The 12,041-nt window shown below is 38.5% G+C and overlaps 1 protein-coding gene across 14 annotated transcripts in view; it reads right to left on the bottom strand.

Annotated features, from left to right (window-relative positions):
• helz (helicase with zinc finger) overlaps nt 1–12,041 on the bottom strand; it is a 266,938-nt gene that overhangs the window by 51,993 nt on the left and 202,904 nt on the right. For all 14 annotated transcript variants that reach the window (XM_069929767.1, XM_069929772.1, XM_069929768.1 and 11 more), the window contains one exon: nt 11,594–11,778. In XM_069929767.1, the coding sequence (XP_069785868.1) occupies nt 11,594–11,778 (185 nt within the window). The remainder of the gene's footprint in view (nt 1–11,593; nt 11,779–12,041) is intronic.

Below are 12,041 nucleotides of genomic sequence, written 5' to 3'. Positions count from 1 at the left end.
GATCATTTTTTAAAAAATACATGGTAAACTAAAGGAATCAAATGGCTTCAAGATCTTTATCTGAATTGAGTGTTTAGCAGCCTCACCTCTCTGTCACACACAAATGGCTTTCCTGCCTCACACTTATTTCTCTATTTTCAGATTCAACCCTTTATTCCGGAGTCTTTCCCCAAACAACTCTGGAAAGATCTGGTGTCAGGAGTGAGAGGGACAATTTCAAAAAAATTATAGTTCTTCTATCAAATAAAAGTCAATCACTTTCCAAAATAAAGACAGGAAGGGAGGAAGAATTAAAAATGGAAATCAAGGAGAAACTGTAGAAGAGGCTATTGAGAGGATTCATTCTACCACCTCCTGTGCTCACTTGGGATTTATTCAGTTCAATGTGCTGCACAGGGTTCACTTTTCAAATTCCAGACTATAAGCCATTTATCCTGCAATAGAGAATAAATGCAACAGGTTCAATGGCTCCATTGCCACCCAAGTCACATGTTTGATCAGTGCCCCAAAATGCAAGGATTCTGGAGCCAAGTCTTCTGGACACTATACAAAATATTTCAAGTCAATTTGCAACCTGCCTGTTGAATGCAATATTTGGAAACTCTGACAACTCCCTAAATTTCCTGCAGAAAGACTCAATAGGATTTACATCCCTATTAGCCAAGCGTCTAATCTTGTTACACTGGAAGGCTGACAGCAGTCCTTCTATTATACAATGGATTAAGGATATCAGTCTCTGTACTAAACTGGAGAAAATCAAATACACATTAAAAGTGTCCACAAATGGCAACCCTTTTCACATTTTTTTCTGAATTACAAGTGCTTATGGAGTAAAAGACTAACCGGTAATACACCAATGACAATGTCAGCAAAGGCGTCAAGGTGGTCAGGGGGTTGGAGGGACTGGGTGTGCAACTGAGTGTGTTTATGAACATTTGTGTACATGGAACAGGAGCACAATGTACATCTGCATGATGTGTACAACATTGTTTTTGATGCTCAATAAATATATTTTGAAAAAAAGTAGCTTTGGCTCATTTTCCTTACTGAAAATCTAATTGTAGAAACAAGCCATCTTAGTACATAAGTTACAGCTGAATCTATTTGCATTTAATTAGTTCAAACCGAATCTCTCTCAATTGCTCCAGACTTCAGGACAAAGGCCCTTTTGTAAAGAAGCATTCCGGGCACAAATCAGTAAACCATCTGGAATTATATTATTCTGAACTGGATCAATGCAGCTGAAATAGAAAAAGTACAGGGAAAGCAAGAATGCCAGTAGGTCAATCAAGCTAAAATATACACAAATTGCAATAAAACCAGATCATGATTTGCTTTTGTTATTTTTAATGAAAACAAATGGGACAGTTCTTTCACATTTGGATTTGGTATCACTCATACTTTGTGGGGGATTTTAAACCCTACATCCAAAATTCCAACGATGAAGCATTTGGAGCAAAGGAAAGATCATCTGAAAGATTAATAGATAAAAGTGCTGGAGAAACTCAGCAGATCCTTCAGCGTCCAAAGGAGGAAAATATATATCACCAATGTTTTGACCTGAACCTATCATGAAGGTACATTTACAGAATCTAAAGATATTCTTGTTTTATTTCATCGGAGAGATTGTTCAGATAATCAATAATCAATTCTTGTGAGGAATCAAGATGCACTTGAACAGAGAAATCATTTTATCAGTGACAGCAGGCAGCGACCTGGGCTCAAATCCGGCACCTTCTGTAAGGAGTTTGTATGTTCTCTCCATGTCCATGTGGATTTCCTCCAACCTTTCAAAATGTATGGGGTTCTAGGTTCACTGGGTGTGATTGGGAAGCACAGGATCATGTGCTGGAATGGCCTGTTACTGTGCTGCATGTATGTCTAAATTTTGGGGGAGAAAATTGGATAATAGCAACTACAGGCTTAATTACATCACAGTCAACAGAAACGAGGTGCACAGAAAGGACATGTTCCTCTGCTATTCGTTTCTATGATTTTAGATTCCAGTAATTCACCATCCACTCATTCCCCAGACCAGAGAGCAAGACGCACACTCCTGAGACTTGGCTGAAATGGGGATGTCAACACTACTCTCCAACAAGCTTCAGAGCAAATTTAAAGAAAGTAGCTTTAAAACCCTCATTCCTATATTCCTTGACAAGATGATAAATAGAATGTCGGGCTCAATATTAACATTCAAGAAAAAATTGGACAGGGACATGAATGGGAGGGCTATGGGTTGAGTGCAAATCAATGGGACCAGGCGGAATAATAGTTCAGCACAGAAGAGAAGGGCTGAAGGGCCTGTTTCTGTTTTGAAATGTTCTATGGTTCTAATCCTTCACTGGCATTGACATGGGTTTGTGATTATTAAACATTTGCAGTTTTAGGGACAGGATCATCAACTGGTAACAAATTACATGGTAAGAGACTCACTAATACATGAAGAATTAAATTGCTCAAAAACAGCTAAATACGAAGGCAGGGCAACAGAAGCACCCTTGGAACCAATGAGAAATAAATTAATAATGTGTGCCATAAAGGATGCTGGACATGCAGAATCAGTCACAGTGGGTGACTTTTGGGGGAAGGCAGAGAGAATTGGAATCTCAATAATTTTTACTAGAATAAAACCCCTTTTCCTTTTTTTACATTTCCCCTTGAGAGTGGAGGGGTAGACAGGAGGAAAACAGAATAGCAATTTTGGGAGAAAAATTGAGAGAACAAAACTACAGTTCACTGACAAAGTCTAATATTGAAATCGCTTCAACATCTTCTGCACCAATTCCTCTGTGTACTACTTTAATAAAGCAGCTTCAGCATAGATATTCTGCAAGTACACTAAGTCTCTTCGTTTTTCAATTTTTCAGATAAAAGCTGCCACATTGCATTAGAGTAAAACTTGACGTCTGTTGAAAGTACTGGGCTCCATAAAAGCGATAAAGGCAATTTTGCTAATTTTAGAAAGATTTTCCACTCGACTTCAAATCGATGCAGCAGAGCGTAATCTTCTGCAAATGTTACAGGCAAATCTCGAGTATATTGGCTAGCTCTGCTCCCATTATTGGAGAACAGAGATTAATACAGAAGAAAAGGTTGGATGTGTACATGGAGGTGAGGGGGTTGGAGGGTTATTGGCGGAGAGCGGGAGGTTTGAGCTAGTGGAGTTGTTCCAGTGAACCGGTGAGGACTCGAAAGGCCGACATAGCCTGTTTCCGCTCTGTAAATGGTTATTTGGTTATAAGGTGTACAACACCTAAGTAGCAGATTTTTTGATGGAAAGTCAATAGTGAGTCTCTTATCATGTAATTTGTTAGCAGTTAATGATCCTGTCCCTAAAACTACAAATGTTTAATAATCACAAACCCAAGTCAATGCCAAAGAAGGCTTAGAACCATAGAACATTTCAAAACAAAAACAGACCCTTCTCTTCTGTGCCAAATTATTATTTCGCCTGGCCCCTCTGATCTGGGCCCAACCCATAACCCTCCAATCCTTGTCCCTGTCCAAATTTTTCTTAAATGTTAATATTGACCCCACATTCACCACTTTACCTGGCAGTTCATTCCACACTCCCACCATTATTTGTGAAGAAGTTACCCCTCATGTTCTCCGAAACTTTTCCCCTTTCACTCTTAACCCATGTTCTCTGGTTTATATCTCACCTCACCTCAGTGCAAAAAGCCTACTCACATTTACTCTATCAATACGCACGATAATTTTACAAACCTTCCCTCATTCTTCTATGCTCCAGGGAATAAAATCCTCACCTGTTTAATCTTTCCCTGTAACTCAGCTCTTTAAGTCCATGTAAATCTTTTCAGTACGCTTTCAAATTTATTGACATCTTTCCTGTGGTTAGGTGACCAAAGCTGCACATAATACTCCACATTTGGCTTCACTAATTATAGAATTTTACCATAACATCTCAACTCCTATACTCAATTGATTTATGAAGGCCAATATGCCAAAAGCTCTCTTTATCACATTATCTACCTATGACACCACTTTCAGGAAACCATGTAGCTACATTCACAGATCCCTCTGTTCTTCTGCACTCCTCAATGCCCTACGTATGTCTTCAATAATGCAACACCTCTATTCTACTCCACTCTTCAGTGCCCTACCATTTACTGTGTGCGTCTTCAATAATGCAACAACTCACATTAGTATCCATTAAATTTCATCTGTCATTTTGCAGTTCAATTTTCCAGTTGGTCCAGATCCATCTGCAAGCTTTGAAAACTTCCTCACTGTCCACTACACCTCCAATCTTTGTGTCATCTGTAAACTTGCTGTTCCAATTGACCACATTATAATCCAGATTATTGATGTAGATGACAATCAACAATGGTCCCAGCACTGATCCTGAAACACACCACTAGTCGCAGGTCTCTAGTCTGAGAGGCAATCATCCACTATCAATCTCTGGATTCTCACATCCAGCCTTTGTCAAACCCAGTTGATTACCTGAACATGAATATCAAGTAACTGAACCTTCCTGACTAACTTCCCATGTAGTGCATTGTCAAAGGCCTTACTAAAATCCATGTAGACAATATCCACAGCCAATTCTACAAGATTCGTTAAACATGATCTACCACGCACAAAGCCATGTTGACTATTCTTAATCAGTCCCCAACTATCTAAATAAGCATATCTGATAATATTAGAACACCATCCAATAACTTATCTACCACTGATGTCAGGCTCATCAATCTATAATTTCTTGGGTTATTTTTGGAGCCTTTTTTAAACAACGGAGCATGAACTACCCTCAAATCCTCTGGCACATCACTTGGCCCTAAGGATATTTTAAATACATCTCCCAGGGCCCTGCAATTTCTCCACAAGCCTCCCTAAGATCTGAGGGAACACCTTGTCGGGCCTTGGGGATTTATCTACACTTATTTACTTTAAGACAACAAACACCTTTTTAATCTGTTTTCATTCCATGACCTCACTGCTTGGTTACCTCATTTTTTTTCAACTCTATCCCAGTTTCCTGAGTAAATAATGATGCAAAGAACCCATTTAAGATCTCCTCTATCTCTCCTGGTTCCATTTATAGCTACTACTCTGATCTTCATGAGAACCAATTTTGTTCCTTTATATCATTTTGCTCTTAATATATCTGTAGATGCTCTTTGGATTCTCTGTCACCTTATTTGCCAGAGCAACATTGTGCCTTCTTTTAGCCCTCCCGATTTTGTCTTTTTTCTTGCATTTATTATACTCCTCACGTATTTCATTTGCTCCTTGTTACCACTACCTGCTATACACCTCTTTTCTTCTTAACCAGATCCCCACTATCCCTTGAGGAACTGAGTACAGGGAAAGATTCCTTATGCTTGTTAATTTTGCTTTTAATCCTGACCAGAATTTACATAATTTCATCTTTGAAGGCCTTCCACTTACCGAGAACATCCTTGCCAGAAAACCTACTAGCCTAACATATATGTTTTTATATCCTTTCCTCAAATTGGCCTTTCTCCAATTTAGAATTTCAACCAGAGGACCAGGCCTATCCTTATCCATAATTATCGTGCAACTTATGACATTATGATCACTGGACTTAAGTGTTCTCCTACACATACTTCTGTCACCTATCATGATTAATCAGGGCATACAAGGTTGTGGGGAAAAGGATGGACAGTGAGAAAATGGTTCAGGCCATGATTAAATGGCAGGGCAGACTCAATGAGCTGAATAGCCTATTTCTGCTCCTATTTCTTATGGTCCTGTCTCGTTTCCTCTTAGCTGATCCAGTATTTCACTCTCTCTAGTTGGTAACTTGGTATGTTAATTTAAATTTTTTTCCTGAATACATTTGACAACTCTAAGCCATCCAGTCCTTTTACAGTATGGGAATCCCAGTCAACATGTGGCAAGTTAAAAACACTATAACAACTTTATTTTCTGCAGCTGTCTGCTATCTCTCTGTGAATTTACTCCTTCAATTCTTGCTGCCTCTTGGGTGGTCTATACTACAACCCCATTAATGTGGTCAAACCTTTCCCAATCAGCCTCAGAAGACGAGCCCTTAGTTTATCTTGCCTGAGCACAACCGTGATATTTTCTCTGATGAGCAATGCCACCTCTCTCCATTTCATCCCTCCTGCTCTATTGCATGTGAAACAACAGAATCCCAGAACAATGAACCACCAGTCCTGCCCTTCCTGCACCCAAGTTTACCTAATGGCCACGACCTTTCACTGTCATGGGTAGAAAGTAAAATGCATCCAGCTGATGTAATCCAGAGATCGTACTATCAAAGCAGCCTTGAGTGCTATAATAATTTGGCTGTTTGACTTCATGAAACAGCAAAGAATGTAGAAAATCCAAGAGCTGCAGGAAAATGAAGTACGTTGTCAGCCTCAAGCAATTTTGATAAAGCAAACTCAATTATTTCTGTTGAATGTGTCCAAGTGTCACTGCATAGAAAGAGCATCAATTGAATTCACTGGACAGTTATCCCTCATCATAATTAAAATGAAGCGATGTACTGAAAGACTAGAAAATGCAATTCCAAATCAATGTTTTCAGTGCTTCTGGTCATATGTATTAATCAACCAGAATGGAGAGCAAATAAATGTTTCAGTGTCAGTAGAAATCTCTCCAATAAATGCTTTAAATATACAGACTCAGATTTAATCAGTAATTAATTTACTGCTTAAAATATTAACACATTTTCTAAATTAGCAGAGGAAAACCAAGGCAGAGATTATAGCTAGAAACGGCATATGGATTTGACCACATTGTTCTGGTTTTTATACAGCGCCTCAGATCTCAGCCAGTGGTTCAAGGGCCTTATCACTGATAGTCTCTTTGACCCATCGCACACTCCCTCTGGCACCTTGTAAGCCGTCTTCCATTGTTTCTTCTGCCTGCACCATGTTCTTTGTCTCTCTTCATGTATTTTTTTATTTTAAAAAATTATTTAACATTTCATACATGCAGTAACTACAATTATTATAATAACAGATAACAAAAAAAGAAATTGATTATATACATGATGGTTTTCACCCTACCCCAAAACCCCTCCCTCCAACCCAACCTCCCCAGAAAAAAAATACAAATTGAAAAAAGTTAAAAAATGTTTTATAGGTATAAAAAAAAAAGAAGAAAGAAAAACTAAAGTAAATAAGAATCTTTGGATTGCAGAGAGAGATGCCATGCAGTTCTAACATAAACATACAGAGGAGAATTTTGCAGGGCAAGAGGGATGGAAAGGATAATACTACAAATTTAATCCCATTATTTCAGTACACGGGTGCCAAATTTGTAAAAACTGAGTATTTATTTCCTAAATTATGTGATTTCCCCCCCTCCCCCAAGGAAAAAACTTTGAATTTCAGCATGACTCCTTGGCATAGTTAAAGATGTATCCGATTTCCAGTAATTACAATATATTTTCTTGCTACCACTAATGCTAATTAAACAAATTTCAATTTTGGATTTTTACCTTCAAAATTTCCAAATAAAAATAAATTAGGATTTTGCAGAAAATCAACTCCTGTAAGTTGTTCCAATATGTTACCTATTGTCACCCAAAAAGGTCTCAAATTGGGACAAGACCATGTTGAATGTATAAAAGATTCTACACCTTCACCACATCTAAAACATTGATCTGATAAATCTGATTTCAATCTATTCAATTTCTGTGGTGTAAGATGTAATCGATGTAAAAACTTGTTTGAACTAATCTATATCTTAAAATCCCTACATAAATTTTCCCACATTTGTTGGTCTATTGTAATATTCAAATCTATTTCCCATCTCTGCCTAGATCTATATAATACTAATTTAGGAGTTCCTGCCTGTAATAATAAATATCAAAGAAATACAATTTTTAACAGTCCCACTCCTAATAAGAAGTTCTACCTCAGTACAGCTTGACAGAAACATTGTTGGTCCTAACTATGTATTCTTGATCTCTGCCCCACCCAAGACAGCTTTCTCACTGAGATCTCACTTTGTTTCTCCCCCCAGTTTCCATACAGAAACAAATCTCACCTTCAGTGATTTCTATCTCAAATGTAAATTGCTTTACCTCATTTCCTCTCAGTTTACTATTCTCCCACAACGTATCTCTCCAAATAAACTCTCCTGCCCTTCCACAGGATTCTGCAGATATAGCTATTGGGGTGGCAGAGTTAGCATAGCAGTTAGCGTAATGCTGTTACAGCGCCACCAGTGATCGGGACTGATGTTTGAATCCCGCACTGTCTGTCAGGAGTTTGTATGTTTGCGTGGGATTCCTCTGGGTGCTCCAGTTTCCTCCCACTCTTCAAAAATATACTGCAGATTGTAGGTCAATTGACTGCATTTGGGCACCATGGGCCTGTTACCATGTTGTATGTCTAAATTTAAATTTTAAAAAATAATTGCATCTCATTTCTTCATATCTCTTACCATCCACATCCCCTTTTCCCTGGCATTTAAACATCACCTTTGAAGAAAATGATTCCTCATGCCACTTACAATGGTACTTCCTTTCTCCACAGTCCTCCCTCTCTGTGGTCCTGTCAAAGACGATACTTGCAACAATTCCCTCACCTCAGGCTTTATGTTCTTTCATCCTGCAGTCTGGATGTTTACCTGGTCTGGTCATCTTCACTTCCTCAGTTCCAAGGAAAGCAGATTTTGTTACCCAACTTATTTAGCTATTCATAGTCAGAGCTGACTGCATCACCAGGCTTCCCTCTGTGGCTTTAAAAGCTGGAATCCAAAAGTAACATTTGGCTTTCCCCATACCATTCTCTTTTACTACAAAAAACATGAAGAGTTTATGCCACTATACTAAAGATAGAGTTCAATCACTTTAGCCACAACTCTCTTTTTCCATTAAGTCAGGCGACCTACCCTCAATGTTACTCCTCAATCCAACCATGAACTCACACTATGTCTTTAGATTCTCTCATATTTTCCACTTGTTTTCTCCAAGGTCACCCTGTTAATAAACAACTTGGCTTGTGCTCCCTGCATCCACCCTCACTGTAACAAACACCTCCTTCCTCTCATATCCCACATTATGTGATATGGTAACCAGAAAGCTCCTCACCACCCCCCCACCACCCCCCCAAAGATGTCACCACTGGTCTCCTCAAAAGTTAATCCTCAATGCATTAAGCCTTGGAAGATTATACTGTTCAATCTCCATTTTTTCCAAAAATCCTTGTTTGTGATTCCTCCTCAAATCCAATCCATCTTCCTTTAACGTCTAGCTTGAACCTCTCTCCATCCTAGTTCCTCTACATTCCACAGCAGTGAAACAGCCCAATTTAAAAAAAACAACTGCATCTATTTTACACAATCACTCCCTCAACACATCTGCAACCTTTGACATGATTTTGTGCAATAATTCAGGCAGATAGGATTCTTCAGTTATCAGCTGCAGCTGTAAATTTTCCTGCAATGGCCTCTTTGTAATATTCCTTTTCAAGTCTCCCACATCTGTTGTTGACTCCTTTGCAAAATCACGAGGAGAAGTAATCCTAGACTTTGATTACTCCAGTTTAACATGCTGTTCTTGTTCCCCTGCAGCCCACGTTGTCACATTGTCCAGACCTGGAATAGCCAAATTTTTTGTGAATTCTTTTAGGATCCTCATTCAAATGTCATTCCCGCTATCCCCAATTCTCCATTTTCTCCCAACTGCTTTTGCAATTTGGATTAAACTACTCATGATCTTGGTGATCTACTTCCTCAAAATGAGCTTCTGATCCTGCACACCATCCAACATTAAGTCCACCTAACTCGAGCTCCAATTTCTACCTCTATTTTGGCTCGACTGCATTGAAACCCTCATTTGTAACTTCATTATTTCAAACTTCAATCATTTTATTGTTCTAAGGAAATAAACCTGAGACAGGACACTTCCTGTTGCTGTTTCACTGCTCACAAAAATCACAGCTGATCTTCCACCTCAGCAATTTCCTGCTTAAGCCCCAAATTCCGTGCTTGCCTTTATAACTAAAAATCTATTGATTTCTCCAACCAGTCTTTCACCTTCCACACCCACGACATTGTCCAAAATTCTATCGCCCCTACCCTTTTTTTGCATCATCCTTTGCACCCACTGAACAACATTGTCTCGTAGTCTGTCAAAAATTTCCTCAAGTTGGAAACCCTTTAGATGTGTAGCGACCAGAAAAAAAACCTCAACTCAAAATTGGTGCAGTGCACAAAATTGCTGGAGAAACTCGCAATATCAACAGATTTCAGAAAGTAGTCAACATTCCAGGCCTAGCCCTTCCTTGGGGTTCGTAGGCCAAAAGGGCATGTGACCGTGCTTTATGTCTAAATTTAAATTTTAAAAAACTGTATTTAATTTCTTCATATCTCTCACCATCTACATCCCCTTACCCTGGCATTCAAACTTTCACATCATTTACAGTGGTACTTCCAAATTCACAGTCCTCTCAGTGATCCTATTCAAAATGATAGTTTTAGACCTTTTAACTTGCAACCATTACCTCACCTCAAGCCGCATGTCCTTGTCTGCAGGAAAAATCCTTGCACCCTTTACTCTGGATGTTTACCTGGTCGGGTCACCTTCACTTCCTCAGTTCCTCAGGAGGGCTCAGGCCTGAAACGTCAACTGCTTTTTGCTTTTTATGGATACGGTACAACCTGCTGAGTTTCTCCAGCACTTTTGTGTACTCAACTAGACCCCAGTACTTACTGATTTTGTGTTTAACTCAACTATTTTTGGCACTTTCTTGACAATTTCTAAAAGTTTGCAATCTTATTCTATTGTGAGGTTGTGGAATTTCACAGTAAATTTCTTCATAATTCCCAGCTCAAAGAAAAAACTTTGGGAGTAAGGCAAAAAACAATTTTAATGATTTGTATAAATCATTTACGAACATTATCGTGTCCAACCAGACCAGAAAATCATAATAAACCTAAAGTACAGTGGAACAGAATATCTAACTGAGAAGCTGTCTAATTAATTTTCATCTGATTCATCTTATGCTCTAGTGTGAACTGCACTTCACAGCAATTCACTAGGGTTTAATGATTCGATCAAATCTCCTGTGTGCACCAAGCTACTTTCCAGATTAGTTTTGAAGCTCCATTTCAAGTACCTGTCTGTTACCTTCATAAAAGTGCTGGGTTTGTAGGTTAATTTGTGTATTTGGGCGACATGGGCTGCAAGGGCCTGTATGTCTAAATTTAAAAATGTATTATCTCAAAGTTCTTCAAACTATACTGTTATTTTGCTGATTGTATCACAGACAGTCCTCCATGGTAGTCAACAACAATACACCAGCTTGCCTTTGTTTGCTGGTTGGACCTCAAAACAGCTCAAAGAAACTGTCAATCAACATCCATTCTGGGGCTTCATGGGAGAGATCCAAAATGAGAATCAACAGTAATTGGATTTTTAAACAGTATTTTAATAAAATATATTCTTATTTTAGACAGCTACAGTGTATTTACCCAACCACATGATGACTACATAAATATTTTAAACTGAGAATGTTGCACTACTCATGCTCTAATAACTAATGCAGTTTGAAATTTAGTGATGAGAAAAAAGGAGAAATTATAATTCCATCTGATGTTGAGGTAAAGAAATACTTACTGGCAAAGGCACAGACATCACCATGTTTCCACCATAGACAGCAGGCACGTATAGGATGCTGGTCCCAGTATGTGGATCTATCCGTTGGACAGGGCTTGGAGATTTACCAAGGGCAGGATGAGAACCAAGAGGAGGGGTATAGGCTCGGATGGGATTCCCAATTAATACTGTAGAATTGGATTGAACTGTGAAACATTAAATTTGAATAGATTCAATTTAAATATAGTAATCAAAACCAGACAAAATCTTAGATTAGTTTTCATAACCTTTTCATCCTTGCTGAAAGACACCCACACCCATTCCATGATGAGACTTGTAACCTGTACAACACACAGCACATTGCTGTGAGCAGAATAGCTATATATCAAAAAGTGAAATAAAAAAAATCTATTTCCTTCACTCCTTCTATTGATCTTCAATAAAGCTACTGTGAAATTTAAAAAAAAAA

This window comes from Narcine bancroftii, chromosome 3, assembly GCF_036971445.1.
Source record: "Narcine bancroftii isolate sNarBan1 chromosome 3, sNarBan1.hap1, whole genome shotgun sequence".
NCBI classification, from domain to species: Eukaryota; Metazoa; Chordata; class Chondrichthyes; order Torpediniformes; family Narcinidae; genus Narcine; species Narcine bancroftii.
Note: the sequence above shows the minus strand (reverse complement) of the source record. Positions and strands in the feature narration are given on the sequence as shown.